General features: G+C 38.7%; 1 protein-coding gene across 1 annotated transcript in view; it reads left to right on the forward strand.

Moving 5' to 3' along the window:
- Positions 1-7,851: 7,851 nt before the first annotated feature.
- The window catches only part of SLC9A9 (solute carrier family 9 member A9), a 559,615-nt gene continuing 546,554 nt past the window's right edge, over positions 7,852-20,912 (forward strand). The window contains exon 1 of the mRNA XM_064586786.1: positions 7,852-8,526. Within this exon, the coding sequence (XP_064442856.1) occupies positions 8,352-8,526 (175 nt within the window). The 5' untranslated portion in view covers positions 7,852-8,351. The remainder of the gene's footprint in view (positions 8,527-20,912) is intronic.

The following is a 20,912-nucleotide window of genomic DNA, read 5'->3' on the forward strand; positions in this document are numbered from 1 at the left end:
TAACTTCACATGCCTGCCTGTCCCAATGATAAAACTCTCAGCAATGTTCTGTGGGTGATAACAAAAATATAGACCTGCATTGTACTATTTACAAAAATGGGGACAGATCATTTTGATTGGGATGATGCTCTACTGGCACAGGAATTGCTTGCTTGTATTTTCTTAACTTACTAGAGTAAGTCTGGTGCTGTGATTCTCAGGCATCCTGGTCTTTGGCACACCAAAATGAATTTGTGCCTGGATTAATTCAACTTTGTAGTTGCTGAAGAAGCTATAGTCATCTCAGTGCCTCAAAGATGGCCTAAAATACCACAGCTGCAGGGGAAATCTGGCCCTGTCAGAATGAGACCAATCCACTAAAATCAGAAAGTAGAAAAAATGAAGTTAGCTTACAAGGGGAAGGGGAATTTGATTGAGAACCTTAGTGCTTACTCTTACAACTTAATAATCAAAGAATTAATATTCAAATTTGGGATGCTCGTTGTTTTATGGCTTTTCATAAATGACTTTTCATCCTTTGGTGTGAAGTGGAGTTAAGGCAAATTTATAAGTTCTTATCCCTTCTCACAGGTTTTGGGGGCAACAGTTAGACCATTCAACGCACTGGTCCCAGGAGGATTTAAAAGAAGCCTCCTTCAACACAGGAGCAGGACTGCTTAGACACAGTGCTGGTTTCCTCTCTGGAGACAGCCTAATAGTCTTGGAAGTTAAGTTCAACAGGTTTAAAGAACAAATATCTCAGGAGAGTTAATGGGGAATCCTCTTGCTACTATCCTTACATTTTCACAGTGGTCTCTGCAGGAGGAAATTTCTACCTATATATCTGACCTTTTGGAAGCGCCATGAGGGAGCTTCTGTCTCTCTCTTGATCCCTGGGAACAGGAGTGTTCAGTGGGTGATCCTGCTATTATATCAGTTGAGTCATACTTTACTGGAGTGAGTTTCCCGGGCTGAGGAGCAGAGAAGGTTGAATCTTTTCTCTTTTTCTTTGATCATTGAAGTCCAAGTGAGACCTGAAACTTGAGGGGTAGGTAGAGCCCTAACATTCTTTTCTTCTTTTTCCTGCTGTGTCTTTGTAGGAGATCTCTCTTCTTAAAACAACTAAGTGCATGGATGTGGTGTCTGCCCTGCAGATCAGGTCTTACCTCAGGATCTGTGTCTCTGAATGTGCTCTCCTCACTTTCTTTATAGATTTTGGGTGAGATGGGAGGCCTCTGGTCTAAGCCAGATTCTCAAACATAGTTCACCAAAAGCTTTATGCTATGGGTGTGACTATATTCTTGCTCAGCTATTTGTTTTTTGTGTATTCTTCTTTTGTTAAGATGATGGAAGGGAGGAACTGAGATTAAGCTGCTGAATCCTAATAGACAAATTCCGTTTTTCACATGGATATAAATCTATAAGAGTAAGTTTTGGTGGAATTCAACACTGTTTCAACCTTAAATTACTGACAACCAATTGATTCTGCTTTTTCTAAATTTAACATTTCTCAAGATTATAGTGCATTAACAGGCAATGTTCAAAGTAGAGTTAGGAACACATTTTTGTTTTAAAAAAGATTCTTCATTTAACATTTATAAACTGTATATTGTTTATATTCCTTCAACTGTGGAATCCAAATATGCTGGAGAAAACTATTTTGTAGAGGGAATATTAAGAGTGAATAAATATTCATAATTGTCTCTTTTTTCAGGAATTTTGTTAAGGAATCTGAGAACTTGGAAGAGCCTTTCTGATAGCTGCTATAATACAATGTTCTCTGTTACAGCTTTAATTGAGATTTGTAGGTCCTAATAATAGTTAGAGCAACAATTCTTTCCCTCACCTAGTGTCTTAGTCTGTCTGGGCTGTTATAACAAAAATACCATAATCTGAGTGACTTATACAACATTTATTTCTCACAGTTCTGGAGGCTGTGGAGCCCAAAATAAAGGTGCTAGAGATTTGGTGTCTTGTGAGAATCTACTTCCTGGTTCATAGACAGTTATATTCTAGCTGTGTCCTCACATAGTATAAGGGGCAAGAAACATTCTTGGATCTAATACCTAATGTAATAACAACAAGAACAAAAATGCCTTCGAAAAACTCTCTCTTGCTTTGTGAATTTATTGGTTTTTTTCCACAGTAACGCAGGACATTTTTTCAGAACTAAAATCACATTGTCCTATGACATCCCTTAAAACCTTTGAGGCTGGATTAAAATGAATATGTAACCACCTATTGTTGTTTAAACTTTATTTGGAGCTAGACCTTGGGGTTGTGTGTAATGTATGTTTGTATGTGCATACACCAAGTTACATAGTCTTCAAAGAGTCCCAGGGTAGCTTTAAACTTTTACTTTAAAACTTAGATATGACATAACCATCAAAAAATAACATTTCAAAACAAATTGAATTTCCTCTCCACAGGTGATATGGGACTTTAACTCTGCTGACCGTGGGGCATGATTTCCTTTCTTATCTAAGAGACCCATGTTGTTTGTCATGGGATTTATTATGTAATTAAGTTTCCTTAAGCATAAATAAAATTAATCTTAGGTGCTGCTTAAGGAATGTTTTCAGCATAACTATAAATTAAGTTATTAAATTTTCAAAGTATACAGACCCTGTAAAGATATGGATGAAATGAGGAACGGGTTAGACTACAATGAGGCTTAAAATTTTATTTCTGAATAATGGTATTTCCTAGCCTCTATGCAAACTTCCTCACTTGTGATTCCTGGGATCATCCAAATAAACCATCTGCACCTGAGTCCTTGTCTCAGGCTCTGCTTTTGAGGAAACCCACATTGAGACATCATCCAACAAAGCCTGCCTCAAAGGCTGGATTTTGAATAGATTTAAGAGACACTAGAGGCATTTCTGTCAAAATCTGCTTGCCATTTACATACTTCATTTCAGAAAAATATTTTCAAGATTATTCAACTTCACCTTGTTGAGAACTCTGCTTTCTCTCTATGTCCCTTTCTCTCTCCAGGAAAAAAAAAAAAGTGTAGAAATTAGGGGAGGTAAAGGGCCTGGTGCCTTTCTTTGTTAGTTCATACAAAAATTTTATAACTTGAGAGGAAGTGATAAGACAAAGTGTATTTTAGCTGATGGGGTCAGAATTATTAGTTTTTAAGACATAGAATAGAAATGACATCCTAAGAAGAATGTTAATTTGTCTTGTGAACACTTAATAGGAAATCAAAGAAATACATTTTCTCAGGTCTTTGATTGCAGGAGATTTTCATTAAAATAAGCTGCAACTTAGAGTGGCAGTTTTCCATTTTGTGCTCCCCATCCTTGGCTCCAGAGCCGGTACTTCCCTTTATCTCTGAAGCTTCCTTCCTAGGTTGGAAGAAGCCATTGTGGCCAGCTTGCGCTTTACCTTACCTTGTGAAAAGTTGACAGAGATTGAACAAAATCAAAAGTCAATGAGTGAAAAAGCCAATGAGTTTCTCATGCCTGACTCTTCCAATATGTGTAAGACAGAAGAGGGGACCAATGGACCAAGTTATTTCTTTTTTTTAAGCCTTTTAAAATTAAGATATAATTGACATGTAACATTTATTATTTCTTGAAGAGGTGTTCTCTATAAATAAAAAGGGGTGATGTGCTGCCAAGAGAAAGCTGGGGACAAAAGGGAAAGAAGAGACTGAATTAGGCATCGAGGGCTATCCATCTGGGACCGTCCTTACTCCTGAGGCTTTAGCTATGAAGCCATTGCACTTTGATGGCCCAGGGGTGACACAGCTAGATTACAGACACAATGCCAGATTTGCTTTCCTCCCACTCTGTACAGCTTTGGGACTCTTCAGTGAATAAATGCCTAAATAAAAAGTGGAATCTGGTATGTATTTGCAGGGGCAAGGCCAGTAAATGGCAAACAATGCAAGTGGAAGGAGATTCCCCTTCTCTCTGCTTATCCCTGGTTGGGGGACCTTCTTATGTACTCCTGGGCATCAAGGATCAACAGTCCAGAAATAAGTGCTCACCTGGGAAAACAGTGAGGTCTGTATCCCAGTTTTACCACTTCAGAGCACTGAAGGAACACACCCTATAGGGCAGAAGAAGGAAGAGATCCTCATTCATCCCACACATGTTTCTGTACATGAGTTGTTTAAATAAAATTATACAAATTCTCTCATTTCACTGGTTTGCAATGAATTTCACTTCCCACCATAATGAAGAGCAGTGGAAAGAACATGGACTTAAGGGTTATGTCCTTGGTTTATGGCCCTGCATTCCAGAGACCCAGAACTCTGCAGAGGTGGAAAAAGAAAAACCAGGTATTGGATAGTGCATTTTTAGAGGAGTTAATATCGTCTAAGTGTTTTTTATGGAATTTAACTTACCTGTGTAATTTTTGAACTCCCATTTCTCTATGGAATCTAGTAATGGGAAAGGTAAATATTGTTCAAATTAGGGGCATTTTTTTGTGCTAATGTGACTTTTGTGGGGGTAGGAGAAGCTTAGATGTGTTAAAAGATAAGCTGAGGCACATTAAAATTTTCAAAAGTTTCTTTGAGGCAGCACTAAACTGAAAGTGCTTAGTAGGAGTACTCTACCAGTAGGAACTAAGAAGTTTTTATAAAGAAGATGTGGAAGTGAACCCAGGAAATTGTTTGATTGACTATAACTTAAGTGACTGCCTTATTTGGGAAAGTCTCGGTGGCTGTTTTTAATTGATTGTTCTTAAGTTTTACTTTCTTGGATTTAGTGCATTGACTCTGGCTTAGATTTGGTTTGCCTGCATAGCCTACCAATGCATTAGAGCTACCCTGGCCTAATAGTCTCCTTATTTAATTATTTTAACAGATGGATTTATGATGAGTTTGAGAATAGAATAGGGGGTGAATTTTTGGTTTGTGATATTGTATGGCCTTTAAGTAAACTTAATTATAGTTCTGCCCTGGCCCATTTCAGAAGTTTTGGGGGCAAAATATACAAACCCCATCTCACTGGTCTCAGAGAGGGATTAATATTGGGAGAGAGGCCAAGTGAATGAGGCAATGGGTTGACTTAAGTATTTCCTATTAAGCCCAAAGGTTGAGAGAGAACTTGGCAGGGTGGGACTCCAGTAAGCAAGAAAGAGGAACTCAGCATCTCTCCTCAACCTTGATCCTTCTTGATCCTCTGAGCCCACAGTCTCCAGTGTTTCTAACAATAAGGAACTCTCAAATGATTGCTTAGATTCTGAAATGCAGTCTATGGGTTCTAACTGGTCACACTGACTAGTGGGTGGGATGACTATGCTATACAGGGTTACCTGGACTGGGAGGGTCTTCTCTTCAAGTCTTTCCTTCCATAGTGCTGGATGGGCAAGCTAAGGCAGGGCATACTCACTGCAATGGGCTGGGCAATCTTGTTTTTCTCTTTACTTCCTCTTACCAGCATGTTGCATCTTGCAGCAAGAACTTTTGACTCACTGGCCAGCAGGTATTAAGATTGGGATTAAGGAACAATTAAGAATGTTTCTTTGGGCCTTATGCCTAAGTTTTGGGTTCCATTCCAACTTCATCAGAGAACCTGGCCCTAAAGGTTATTGTCACCAGCTAACAAGACAGTGTCTTAATTTTAAATTGATACTCTTGTTTGTGTGAATTATCCCTCAGGAATGTCAGAAAGAACAGTTATTATTGACAGCACGGGATTTTCACATTTGGGACCCTGATTGTTAGGATGACTGGTTTGCCTGTGAGTAAGGAGTTTCTTGGGATACAGGACTTTCATTGCTAAAACCAGGAAAGTCCCTGACAAGCCAACATGAGTTAATCACCCTGGCTGAGATGCCACCTTAAGGCCATTCAACCCCAGACATAAATTTAGCTTCTTCTGCTAGTTGTGCAACCTTGGATATGTTACCAACTCTATCTGAGCCTTGAATTTCTCAGTTGTAGAAGGGTTTTTATGAATATTAAATTATACTAAATTAAATTTCCTAGAATATTTCCTGGTCCATAGTAGATGCCACATTAATATGTGTTCCTATTTCATTTTTTTAAACTTTTATTGGTGCAGCAGAAAATAAAATGATATTCTGAGAAAAAAAACACAAAATAGGAAAAATTGAAGTACTTCTCCGATTTAAAGAATTGGAGAAGTTTTCTGAGTCCCCTTTTCCTCTCAGCTTTCCATCATTATGATAAGCAGCATCAGGATTGGACAATGGAACAGTAATGTATTCCAATCCTAGAGTAGACCAGGGGCCACATATTCAAATCACTGCAGGGGCTATGTAGGAAACATGAATGAGTGAAATGGGATGAATGGGACTTGTGGCAAACAGGCACTAACAGATTGTGGCTACATGGGAAGGAGAGCCCAAAGGGTACCAGATCCTACCAGTTTTTTTCTAGAGAAGCCATGTGTATAATTTTTAATGTGAAATATACTTATTTGAATATGTTGACATCCAATTTAGGACTTTTAAAAACAATGTATTAGCCAATCAAAATATTCCAAGGACCTTTAATCCTCTCATTGAATTGTTTTACTGGGGAAGAGAGTGCAATTGGATGTCATAATAAGACAACCAAAGAAAGTTTATTCTACCCAGATGGAATAATCACCATTATTAAAAGGAAACCAAAGTAATTAAATGATTATCAAAACAGAAAAAAATGATATGGAATTGTCAGGCTTTGAATTTGGGTTATCTTGTAAATCTAGCAACTCAAGACTAAACCTGTGGAGTTGCAAAATTATAAAGGTAGAACCTGCTAACAAAGCTTCATGAAATTCTTGTAAGCATTACCTGACAGATTTCAAAGCAGTTTGGATATTAGTCATCCCAGATATGCCTGCCAAAAAGGGTAGTGTGTTAAAAGAACATCTGCAGCCCACATAAATACCCCCCTGCTGAATTAAACACAGAGAGGAAATCAGCTTCAAAAGTTGCAGAAGGCAAAGAAGCTGAAACAGCAGTTTTATAGTAAGTGGTTGATAGACTTTCCTGTGGGTGAAACTGTTACTGAGGAGCTAGTTAGTTCCCAATATATTACATGTTTGACCTTTAGCTTTTGGTGACAAGAACTTTGGAGGATATATTTGGACTCCTCCTACTCAAGGAATCATTTACACTGTATAAATTAAATACCAGTTCTGTCACGTATGGGGATACTAAGTGATTTATACTCCTCTGAGTTTCAATGATAACCATGAAATGAAGAAAAAACTCACTTAACCCTTGAATGTATCTAATTGCACTGTAGAACCAATAAGGCAAACAAATCATAGCAGTTGCTAAAAAAGCAGCAGAGCCCCTGGCAGTAGTATTGTCTTGAATGTTTTCAAACAGCATAAAAATATAAATTCAAACAGAACTAGCCTGCCAAATGGAAGGTGATCTGAAGAATCATCACTGTTATGGTCTGGGCCTTGTGATTTCTGGAGCCTTCGTAGCTGATGGCAGACTCTTCCTCAGTGACCTAAGCACATTGTTTTGCCACAGGACAGAGGTTTGTGATATGTGGCAGATTTCTGTGCATCCTGAATGTCTGGGCCAGAAACCCTATAAAGAGAAATCCATGTATGTGGTATTACTGGGGATGGCCGTATAGTTTCTTCCTTCAGAGGTATGTGTTCAGTGTCTTTTTTGACTCAACATATCCAAACAGCACAGCTGTAGAAATGGGAACAGATTTTCTTTTTGTCTTTTGCTTTCATTTATTCTTGTTAAAAGGGAAACAACTGATTCAGAGTTTAAACGCTGCACCAGTTATATAAAGCCAGAGAAAGAGCGAGAGAGAGAGAGAGAGAGAGAGAGAGAGAGAATCATATATTAAATTCTTTCTTGCTTCTCAACTTAAAAGAAAATTCCTGTGAAATCATTTTAGGTCAAATCAGAGGTTATCAATCTTTCCCTATTACATTGGTAGACTTTGGTTGTAGAGGAGAAATCTGGCATGTGAGTGAGGTTATGATTCGGGAATCAGCTTTTTGACCTTAGAAAATGTTACTGATGAAAGGTGATCTGTTTTATTCTTAATCTACAATTTACCATTTATGCAGCTTCAGGAGCTTATTTGAGACAATAAGAATCATGATTCAAGATCTCAGAATGATTGCTTGTAGGTCTGTCCAACATGAAAGATAATTTCGTGGAATGAATCGTTTAAAGATAGTAAGAGTCCATGATGAAACTACACTCTGGAGTTTGAAAAGAGACAGGGCTGCTTTAAGAGAGAAACAGGAAGTTGTAACTAGAAGCCATCTGAATACTAAGCCAAGGCAGAACGCTCATGAAGTAGCAACTTAAGTGGCAGTGTTTATTCTGAAATTTTCAGGCAGCCAGACTGTCTTAGGCAAATCCTGATAAAATAGCTCTTATCCAGGTTTTTATCTAAGGAATCCCAAGAAGACCGGAGAATGGAGAGACAGCAAAGGTTTATGTCAGAGAAGGATGAGTATCAGTTTCAACATCAGGGAGCGGTGGAGCTGCTTGTCTTTAATTTTTTGCTCATCCTTACCATTTTGACAATCTGGTTATTTAAAAATCATCGATTTCGCTTCTTGCATGAAACCGGAGGAGCGATGGTGTATGGTGAGTGCAGAAATTGTAGGATTGATGTGAAACTTGTTGCTTGGGCGTAATTAGAGACTTGTGCTCAGATGGCAAAGTATTGAAACTGGAGAAAATGTGCTGATTGAAATGTCATTAGCTTGATGAAAGGTGCCGCAGCATAATGAATGCTCATCTCTTTTCAGATGAGCTGCCGAAATTTGCCCTGTCACAAGAGTAAATGTTACAGTCATGTTCTCACATGGCATCCATAATGTGATTCTGTTGACAGATGCGGGTCCATTGTCATGTGGGGAGTCAAACCGAGCAAACTGTTTTTGTAATGATAGATATTGGGAAGTCATGGCTCCACAGTCACAAAGAGCAGCCCATCTTCCATAGGAGGAACTGATAAGCATTATAAAGTTCTAGAAATAACATCATTTAAATGGAGTATGGAGTAAATCCTCTTTTGTCAACTAGTTTCAAGAAGGAAATGTTCAGAAACATACCCCACCCCTCCTATTGGAATAATTGTATCCAAATCCATTTTAATTATATAGGCAATATTTTATTTTCTTATAAGAGAGTTTCTTTATGCAATACTTTTCATGTCTTAGGTTGATTTCAGACTTCCTAATTTATAATTCTTGTCATTTTAATGTTATTTGGTATGTACCATTTTTGGGGGGAGAGGAGGCAAGATGTGGGAAAGCATTTAACATTTTAAACTCCCCAAATATTATTCTTTCTGTGCAATTTACCATGCCATGCCTTTCAGGAAGTTGATAAAATGTGACAGATTATCCATATTGTACTCTCATCTTTGAAAGTAAAATGCAAGACACTAGTAGTCTTAAAACTTATTCACTTTCACATTACTGTTCTGATCTCATCCTGGTAATGGACAGGAATTTTGAATACAGTGAAAACAGGTGGGGCATTGCTATAATTTATTGCAAAGAAATGTACTTTTTTTATATTTTGTTTCCCTCGTTTGGAAGTCTTTTTTTTTTCATTTTGGAAGTCTTGAAGCCATTTATATCCCTGAGGTTCAGGGAACAGGATCAATGAACATTTTATATGCTAACTATGTGATGTCCTGATGATAACAATGTACAGTCATGATTTGAGACCATGAGAAATTCTATGCCTTAACTGAATTCCACTTTGAGATACTTAAACTAGGAACTAAAAGTTTTGGGCTAAGCAGTGTATTTTTTCAGGAGACTCATGTGCTGATCCCTTCAGAGCACAGAGTTAAATTCCTTTGTATTGAGGGTCTTAAAGCACAAAACTCTCTTTTGAGGGGAAAACATCATGTTGAAGAGAAAGTCAAAGAGAAAGGAAGTGATTCTGTCAGATGTAAAGCCCTGGGCAGCAATCATTTGCCCTTCTCCATCAACATTGAACCACGATCTTTCTTTCTCTCGACTTGGCTAATAAATAATCAATGAGGATATGGGATGTAATCTGAGAAGCCAGAAACAATGTAATTCTTGGATTAAATTAAAGGGCTATATATGGTTTTGCAAAACAATACAGATTTTAAAATTATAAACCTTCTTCTAATAAGAAAAGATTTCTTCACAGCACTGAGTTTGATTAAACTATGACTCATTTTGCCAATTTCGGTTTATCTATCATGGAGATACTGTTTTGTAAAACTTTTGATTAAATTTTGGCGATTTATTAAAATTCAACCATACTTTGTACTCACAGTACATAAATGCAACTTTTATTTTTGAACCTGAAAAAAATTCCAGATTACCTTTAATTCTCAAAACTTCATGAAATACTTTTAAGTTGCGGTTGAAGTCCTAAAATATTAGTGTATTGTACAATAGTTCAGATAGCATTTCTTTAAATTGCTATTCTTAAGGTTTATGGTTTATAAGAGTGGGATTAAGTTGTCTGATTTCTGTTCTTTCACGAACGTTTTATTTGTAAGTTATTGAAAGCAAATTCTGAAACAATGCAAAGTAAAATGATTATAAAAATTATGAAAACGGGGGCGTTTGGGTGGTTGAGTTTGTTAAGCGGCTGACCCTTGATTTCAGCTCAGGTCATGATCTCAGGATCATGAGATCGCCCTGTGTTGGGCTCCACACTGAGCGTGGAGTCTGCTTCTCTCTCTATCCCTCTCCCTTTGCCTCTCCCCCCACTTGTGCTCTCTCTCTCTAAAATAAATAAATAAAACTTCAAAAAAATGATGAAAATGTGCATATAAATGCATAACTATTCCTTTACTAGAATTCTGAGTATCCTTGAGTTATCTTAAACTATATAAATCAATGAAAATATTTTTAGTGTTGTTTAATTTTTTTGTTGGTATAGAATTATAATTGTTGAAATTTAAGGGGATCTTAAGAGGTTATCTTCTCCAGCTCCCTCGTTTTACAGAGTAAGAAACTAAATCTCAGAACAGTGAAGTAACTTCCCCAAAATTGAACAGCCATTCCAAGGTCCATGTGCTTTTATACATCTATACACATGTCTAATAAGGTTGGTTCCTGTTTATCATACAAGAGCTCTTACCAATAGTCTCTGAAAATAGTCCATATGGGTGGCATTAATGACATATCATATTTCTTCTTCAGGGATGATCTAAATGTTATATCTGAAATGTTTATTAGGGACTTTCTGTCAGTGATAAAATAGTCTGAGACTACAACAGAGGAACAAGACTGGACATGCTAATAAATACGTTTAAATGAGAAGAGGAAAGGAAATGCCAAGTGAATGAAGTGCCCAGTGCTTAAAAATGAATTTGAAATTCATGAATTGGGAAGGAGTCTTAGAGATGATAATTCCAACATCTTAATCTCACAGGCAAGGAAAGGAAAACTTTTTGAGGTGAAGGTCATGTAATCAGCTGCTGAGTTGGAATTCAACCTCCATCTCTACTAAGACATCCTGCCTTTCTGCTGGTATTATGCTGAAATGTATCTAATTTCCTTTAGAAGACACAATAGATGTTAATGCATTTTATCAGTATATCAGGAATCCAACTTAAAAATTCTAAGGAGCAGGGGCTTAGGAAATGAGCAGTTAAAGAAAAGTGAGGGGAATAGTTATCAAACAGAACATTTAACTGCTCTCTTACAGTTATTGTTAGAAACAATTTCCAAGTTGTTAACTTTAAGATGTCATATGAAGGGTTGTACAGGCGAAGAAAAATTATGTGTAGTGTTTGGTTTGATTCTCTGTTCATTGGAGATAAGTCTGATACTCCAATTACAAATAATCTATTATTGAAAAATGTCTTCTTTTTTTGACATGAAGGGTCCTAAGATGCTTTTGAAAATCAGTGACATCATTATAACAGTATTTTCACTTCAGGAGAAACAGTAATGGATAATTGTCTCATGACATTCTATGGCTCTCATCATTTCAAAATTCAAGGATTGGAATCTATAACTGGTTTAATAGCTAAGCAATGATGATATTCATTTAAATTGGACTAATAGCTTAAATGACATTAATGGTCAAAATATTGATTGACAGCAGGTGGTGCACTTAGTGCTGCTCACTTAGGGCCCTGTATCCCATGTTCATTGTTCATAAAAGAAAAATTGCTCCTTGTTCCTCAGTAGCATTAAGAATTTCATTACACATCACTGGGGGCTCTCACACCTTAGAGGGCATTCATAATGCTATAAGTTTGAGGGGTTGGGATCCAAGCTTACAGACAGAACAATTTAAACCTCTTAGAATTCTATCTTTGATTTTATGGCCTTACAATCTAAGGGATACTATCTGAACTCATGTGGAAATTCGTTCACTATTTAGTGGACAGAGGAAAATTCCAAACCACAAAGTTCAGATTTTGAATTCATTAAATTATGTCATATTAAACTCTGTAAACTATGTCTGATTCTCTAACAGCACACTTAGCAAGATAATAGGATCAAATAATTCACTCAGTAGCATGTTTTTTGAAATTTATAGGTAACATTGATACATGATGAATCACTAAGGTTTTAAAAGCTCTCTCTTGAAAAATCATAGGACATTAATTTCATCCTAGCACTGCTTGGAGGTTCCTCAGGATAAAATTGTGCTGCTGAACGAGGTGTGGCTCCACCCTCCTGATCCATGTTGCTCTGCTCCAGTCCCGCACTGCCTTCTTGGCTGCCAGGCCTAGAAAAGATGTTTATTACCACTTTGTGCTCCTCCCTCTGACTGGAAGGCCCTTCTGAGGCTTTGTACTTACTCAAACGTGGTGTGCTTTACAGAGAAAGCATTGGATGCTCTTTTGGGGATTTGGGTTTTTAATCTTGATGACTTTCTGTTAACTAGATGCGTTACTTTGGGCAAGTGACTTAATCTCACTCATTTACTTGTCTCATCGGTAAAATGATGAAGAAATGAAAAGCACCCTTCTAGCTGCAAAAGTCTTTCAAAATTTAGGCCAAGACTAACTTCAGCCATCAGGCATCTCTCAGCCACTACAACCCAAACCAGTAACTTTCTTTCCAGAACCCTCCCAGACAGGATTTTAGTTAGTGTTATTTCACCACTCTTAGTGCTTCCAGTTCTGCTCTGATTTTGTAGTGAGTACTCGGTAAGTCTTATTGAATTCCTGTCAGAAAGGTAAGGAGAGCGAGTTATACCATCAGAACAGAGAGGGCAGTTTGAGGATGCAGGGGTTTATGGATGCATTCATGTGAAAATCAGAGTGCTTCTGGTTTAATTTGAAGGGATCTGCAGAAAAGGTAATTGGGGTTAAGAGCCCAGTGAACTGAACTTGCTCTCCCTTTAGTGTAAAAGGGTTGATTTTAAGGAGCCTCAGAGATCAGGGCAAGGTTTTCTGTGCTGTAAAGTGTTAGCCAAATAAATGTTGAAAAAGTAAAAAAATTCAAGACATATTGCTCTCTGTAGGTTTTTGAAAGTTGATTTTCAGAAAATAACCTCCTATACATTCTGTTGTGTTTCTGAATCTCTAAGGAGCCTCAGAGGAAGCCCTGAGTGCAAACTACTGTGGTGCCTCAGAAGATCCTCTCTCAGGGTATTAAAGGCTAACTAAGAAGTGTACACATCAAGAAAATGAATCTGTGATTCAAACTGTTTATGGAGACATTATATATAGTCTAAATTGGATTAAAATTACATGGTTAGGAAACTGGTGATATAAAGAATTAAATTTGTGAAACATCTATTACGTTAAAATATAATAGTAAAAATAGCTAACACAAGTAGTGTTTACAATGTGAACTATTTTGTCAAAAGGGCTTTACGTATGTTCACTCATTTAATCCTCACAACAACCTTTTTTAGATGGGGAAACTGAGGCACCAAAAATCAAGTAACCTCCTTAAGGTCACAGATCTACAAAATGCCACAGCTGGGAGTCAAACCTTGGTAGGTCTGGCTCCATGTGACCACTGGGTATCACAAACCTGGGTGTATTTGTGTGTGCATGTATATGTTGGGGAGGAGGTATCATTTTCATGTTACAAAAGAGGAAACCAACCCTCAGAGACATGAAATGACTTGCTGGTAACAGGGCTGAGCTTCAAGCCCGGGACCATAAAACCCATGTCCTTTCACACACCTAGCCATAGGAGAGTTGCTATTATTTAATAAATGTCTACTCTGTGCCCAGTGATAGTATCTTAGGAAGTTTACAGAAGAAAGATAGAGACTGAGATATCTAACTATAAATATTATTGCTAATCCTTACCACATCCATGCAAAATACAATGATCTTCAGTTCGCATATAAGGACAAAGAAGCTCAGAAAATTTGCAACTTTGGCCAAGGCTTCACAGAATAATTGGCAAGAAGAAAATTTTGAAAACTCAGGCTCTCAAATTTTGTCCTCTCACCAAAGTCTGCTGCTGATGTGTAGTCAGGGGTGGGGAAAGGAGGCAAGTAGTAAAGTTTTTCTTTTATCTTAAGGCCTCAGAAATATTATCCTATCATAGCAAAAAGCCAGCGTGGGAAATACAGTGGGAGCAATATTGTGAAAGTACGTCCATGCCAAGAAGCTGGGTTAAAATGTCCCAGAGAGAGGGATGAGGCTGCCCTGGAAACACCTGCCCCAGCATCAGGGAAAACAGTGGAAAACAGTGTTGCAAGTCCACGGTCACTCTGGTTTTGAATGTATGTGGCTGTCAGAATGGGTGGGGAAGTTACTGTAAATGCCTTATTCTTGTGAATCATGCAAAATAGGCTTTCATCAGGTGTTAGTTTAATTGAGTTGAAATTTTGGAAGGGACTGAAGGTAGAATCTTTAATTATGCCTCTGGGCTCTCCATGCTGTTTGAAACCTGTGTGCATGAGTCTGGTGGCGTGGACTCTGACAGAGTTCTGTGACTGCGATGGCACTTGTACTGGTAGGAACTACTTGTTGTCTTATAGGACAGTGCTTCTCATGGCATCAGCATCACCTGAGAACTTTTTAGAAATGCAAGTATGTGGGCCTTAACCCAGGCCTACTGAGTAGGAAACTTGGGGCAGAGTGCAGCAATCTGTGTTTAACAAACCTTCCAGAGATTTCTAATGCACTAGAGTTTGAGAAATAATTCACTAGGAAAATAAAGTTGAACGTGGCAGTTCCTAGTTTTGTCTCCTTTACTTTCTTCTATCTTCTCTTTCTCCATTACCTTCCTGAGATGAAAGGGGGGTTGGGAGAAAATCTCTACTTACTAGAGAGTTCCCTACCCCCCTCTGCTCTTTTACTATTTATATTACTTTGTAATATTTCCCCCTCTGGTTTGAGGAAAAAAATTGATTGTTTTGTGTAAACATTATAAAATAAATCATTTTGTTTCGGTCAGTATGTGGCTAGTTAGATATCTCTATATATTTCTTCTGTAAACTTCCTGAGATGATTGCAAGGAAGGGTGTTAGCTACATATAAGCTGGTGGCTGAGATAGTTTCTAGAGAAAAGTTATCTATAATCCTATGTTAGGAACCCCAGAGTGCTGTGAAATGTGTGCTGAGTGCTGTGAAATGTGTGCTGTGTGTATGTCTGTGTGTGTTTGTGTGTGTGTTGTGTGTGTGTGTGTGTGCCTATGTGTGTTGTTTAGTATACATCAAGGATGGAGAAAAACATTGGACACCCTACCATGATAGAAGACCTGATGATTGGGGTCTTTCTGTCATTTCCCACATAACTCTAACCTGTGAGAACATAGAACTTTGAATGAGGCATCCTAAGGTGGGACAGGTTCATGGGCCCCTTTCCACCTTGGGACATCATGGGATACTCTTACTGGCAGGTGCCCCAGGCCTATTCTGAAACCCTTATAGGATTTTTTTCTACACCAAAGCAAGTTGATAATGAGCCAGCACAAAGCAATAAACTGTGTCCTTTTTAGCAACACCCACACTTTCCTTTCATCCTTTGAATTTAGAAGATTGGTGGGAGGGCAGAGAAGGAATGAAATCCTTAAATAATCAGAGAACATTGTATATTTTTACTTTCGGTTGTGTCTGTGATTAATCTCAGGGTAAAACTAAAGTGCTAACAGGAAAACGTTAGGAAATGCATTTAGCATTTGAAATTCACACCCATATCATCTCTCTAAATTATTGTTCTGATAAAGATTTTGATATGATGGGGGAGGCAGATAACTATCAAGTAAAAAGGGAACAATTGTGGAGATAACACTTAAAGTCCAATATTTGTGAATACTAATTTGCAGACCGTTCATTGTTGTCCCCCTATTGGCTTCCTTAAAATATTTGTCACACCCTTTCCTTCTTTATTTCCACATTTTTGAATCCCCAGTTTGTATTTTTTGAATCTGGGTGACTGAAATACTGTCTTAGATTCTCTGCTTTAAAGAGTCTCCCACTTTGTAAAAAGTCCTAATGATGGTAAACGATGCTCTTCCTTGGCTTAATTTTATTACTGTCATCTTAAAATTCCTGTACTCAGATTCCTTTGCTAGATTCTTTCTCATGTAAATATAGACAAATTATAATGTTAACTTCCTTTCCATGTCCTCTCCATATCTTAATTCTCATTTCTCCCTTCAGATAATTGTCTCCCAGTGCTGTTTCCTTAGCTGAAAAACACAGCAAGTCTTTCTCCCAACAAGAAGTTCCCACCGTTCTTTCTCAAGACCTTCTTGCCAACTATCTCTCCCTCTTGAACACCCTTTCTGTTTTTCAGCTGTGCTGGGGCCTTTGATCTCAGCTGCCCTAGTCTGCCGTCCTAAACTGCTTGATGTGCCTGATTAGCACCATGCTCATTGATTTCTGAATACTTCTTTCTAGAAAGTCCTTGCCCTCTACTCTACCTAGAGAATTCCTACACATCCTTAAGAACCTCCTGTGTGAGGCCTTCCCTAACACTGGGGGGGTGGAGTTTTAGTTGGTCTTTCCTTTAGGGTTCCTTAGGACTTTATACATTTACTTGTTTAAAAAAATAGTTTATATCTTTTAGGATGCATTCAGTTGCTAATAACAGAAACCTTGACTGAACCAGACTTAAGCAATAAAGACATTTATTATCTCCCATAAATAGAACTCCAGAGAAGAAGAGTCTTCAGGGCTGGTTGATTCAGCAGCCCATTATTGTCATCACGGACCCAGGTCCTTTCCTTTTCTTTGCTCTGCTATTCCCAATGCTGACTTTAACATCAGGTGAAGACTAAGGTGTGTATGGAATTTCTCGGCATCCTAACCAGGCCTAATAATATCCTGAGGAAGAAGAGAGCTTATTGCTCCTCTCTCTCTGTCTTAGGATATCAAAGCTTTTCTAAGAAGCTCCCTAACCAGCTTCCCTTCAGTTTGTATCGACCGGAATAGAGTCACATGCCATTCTAGTACCAATTACCAGCAAGGGAAATGGGAACACCCTTGGAGCTGAGGGAGAAGTCAGCTTACCCTCAGTACATAGCTGTGTGAGCTGGGGTGGATAGCTGAACAAATCAGGGCTTTGTTGGGAAAAAGTGAGGGGGTGGGGAGGGATGCTAGGTTGGCAATCAACGGTGTCTGATACACTAATCAAGTTGATATATAATATATAGTTTAAGGATTTATCTTCTTGTTTTAGTAAGGGGCAATGCTTCATTTATCTAGATTATTCATTTCTTCTTCAGTCTTCACATATTAACTACATATGTTTGCTTTAGACTTCTAAATTCTCTTCAGTATCATGTAGCATTTAAGTATATACCCATGGACTAGTCTGATTAGATACATGTGTCTAGATGGTCTTGTTGCATTGTATGACTCCAGGGGAGTACCGTTTCTACAGAAAAAGAATCTAAAGGGAGCCTGCTGGGGTGTGCCATGTAGTGTGGCAGTGTGTGTAAGTGTATGAACACAGCCTAGGTCTAAACATAGCCAGAGGGATTTTGACACTTTGTGTTTTCAAAGCCGTTCTGTGATCTGTTTCATTATATATAAATATAATCATCATATATAAAAGTAAATCCCCATCCATATTCCTCTAAGAAAAGTCCCTTTAGGAAAATGCTTCAGCATCATGTAAAATGACTGTCAATAAGATGCAGGGGAATTGGTTATAAAACGCAGGCTTAATAGAAGAGACAGGAAATACTCGTACCTTATTCTTACTGGAAATCAGTATCACAGATTGGGCAAGAGGAAAAGGCCTGTTAGGATTAAAATATTTTAATCTTTTAGGGTTAAGGCCATATTTTATTCATTTTTATAATTCTCCCAAGTCTTAGAGCAATGCCTTGTGTGTCTGTGACATGAAAGCAGAATGAGGGAGGGAGGGGAGTTTTTTTATATTTTCAATGGGAAGAATGAAGTGAAAGCCAGTCCAGAAAGACAAGGCTCATATTTCTAAATGTTTCTCATTTTGAGTGCCCATGAGGCTTTTTCTTCCTTCCTTCTTCCCTCCTTTCTTCTCCTACAAACATGATCGTGTCAGTTGCCCGTCAGGCATCTGCTATGGGTGTTATATTGCAAGCTCTGCAAGAACAGGAACATCACAGCATTCGGTATGATGTTCCTTACATGTGACATTTTAAAATGTTGGTCACTGACCAACTACATGAAGTTGGAGGATCTTTTCTTCTTGATTCCAAGGGAGTTTGTGGACTTAGACAAAATTGGGTTACAATTCTGCCTAAAGTGTAGCTTTTCTGAAGGAAAAAAGAGATGAAGAATAGCACAGAGTCTCTGTCCTAAACAGTTTCATTGTCTAATGAGGGAGACAAAGCCAAGGTCTGCAAAGCAATGTTGAACAATGTAAGCCTTTATAAAATTGGGCCATAAAGGGTGTGGTTTAAACTGTGAGTGCTGTTAGAACTCAAAGATGAAGGAATTCATTGAGCACAGGCTGCATCAGAGCATGGGCCCCCCCACAGGTGGAACTTGAAATGGAATTTGTAGGACTATGAGTGGTTTAGGAATGAAGTATATTGTCCAAGCTCTATCCTGGGGCTTGTATGCTGTTGGGGAGAGGTCAAGGTTCACTAAACAGCATGTCTATACTACTGCCCTCCTAGTTGCCCAAATGCCCAGACACGTAGGGGCAGGGATGCATCTGGACTAGAGTTTTTGCTTGGAGAAGGTGATGCCACCAGGTGGATAGGGGGCAGAGCTCAGGGAAGTGTCAGCTTGTGAGAATATAATCTAGAACAAGGCCTTTGCATGGTATTGCTTTGCCTGGACAAGCTGCCTCTTTTTCTCCTTTGAAAGTAAGGCCAGGGCTTGTGGCTTAACAATGAGAATGGTGGTTTGTGTCCATAAACTGTGGCAGCCAGTCTCTTCTTTCCTTCTGTGCACAGGTGGTTGGTGCTTTCTTTATCCTACACCTTTTTGGGGGTGTACAAACAACCCTTTCCAATAGCATTTTTTTTTCCCTACTAGCAATCCTTCTTTATCTGTCCCTGCTTTCAAACAACATTGTGCTGGAGTGGCATTAATTCAACACTCCATATTCGTTTCAACATATGGCTAAAGTGCCGAGTGGACATTTGGCTGTCAGAAGCATTGTCAGATTCTGTGGGTGGGTGTCTGGCCTCAGACATTAAGGATCTTTCCAGCCACTGCTCCTGCAGTGAGGGCACTCAAATGGGCATATGTGTTTGTCAACTGAGTGCACTGTGCAGTTGCTGTTTCCCCACTGGCCTTCACGTTGTGTCAAGATGTTGCTTCCTCTCGAGACTTGGGGTGAGGAGAAGCAGGACTAGAGCCTTTTGTCAAGTGTGTTAATTTGGGTCCTCTGGGAAGCGGACACTGGGAAGAGATTAGTCGTGTGAAAGATTTCTTGGGGAAACTTTTTTGAGGGAAAATGGGGAGAGAGAGGTTGGATGCTGGGACAGCTGTCAGACCTTGGTGCAGCTGTAGCTCCTGTGGAGGGAGGAGTGAGGGGAAGGCTGAGTAGGAAAAGGTTTAGGTTATGGCACAATTCTAAGAAAGGTTTAGCAAGGCTGAAAGGACATCCTTAAGCCATGGTGACCCTTCAGAGCAGCCCCACCTCCCTGCCCCAGTACGCCTACTGAACTCAGTCATCAGCTGGCCTCAGTGAATATGGTCATGGACTCTGGGGCACAGTAGCTGAGACCATCGATCAGCTGCAGTCCTCACAGAGGGAGATCCGTCTGGGAGATGCCTTGTCATGACCATTACATCTGGTCCGCACTGGTGGCACGCAGCTTACTCCATTTACTCCAGCGCACCTCTTGCTGAAAGCTGGCACCAGAGCTGATACAAAGGTCCAGGCAGGGCCATTTAGGTTTTGAGGCCTTATATGATTTTAACCACAGGGGCCCAGGATTAAGGTGCTCATTATGACAAATAATTGAGTTCCCTGCTTGGGAAAAAACAGTGGACACTTCATACTTACTTGCTGTTGCGCTGAAAGCATATTGCAAAAATAAGCGGCTCACCTTCTGAGAATTTTGAACAGTATTAATATAGGTTCTCTCTATTCAGGCCCCACGCAGATAGTGTCTTGGACTTCCTTTATTTATATCCCACTTGAATAGAAAACACAGGTCATAGAATCACTTATGGTACTTGCCAAATAACTTAGAAAATGAATCCTTCTTAGACAAAGAGTCTTGGCAAAGTGATGTTCTTCACAGGCACCCTAAACTACTTGCAGTGTAGATAACGTGCTTTCCCTTCTCTTTCCTGACTAGTTTTACTGTAATCGTTTGATATGGCACATGAAAGTCTGCCCACTGTTCTATGGTGGATCAAGCGCTCATGGTGGTTATGTATCCATCACTTATTTTCTCTTGCTAACAAAGGTTAGGATACAGTATTTCTCACTATGATGGAGGAGTGGGCCAAATACTGAAACTGGAATGAGGTAAAAATATTCTTGAAAGAAAATCTGTTTTTATTCTCACCCATCATTCTCTTTAGGTCTCTACATTATTGCCAAAGTGATAGCACTTACATAAACATTTTATTGTTTTACTCTCCTACCTGAAATATTTTAATAGTTCTACATTACCACTGAGTTAAAAATAAAAACTTT

This window comes from Mirounga angustirostris, unplaced genomic scaffold, assembly GCF_029215605.1.
Source record: "Mirounga angustirostris isolate CCGP_5_RB_7025 unplaced genomic scaffold, mMirAng1.0.hap1 SCAF_1, whole genome shotgun sequence".
NCBI lineage: Eukaryota > Metazoa > Chordata > Mammalia > Carnivora > Phocidae > Mirounga > Mirounga angustirostris.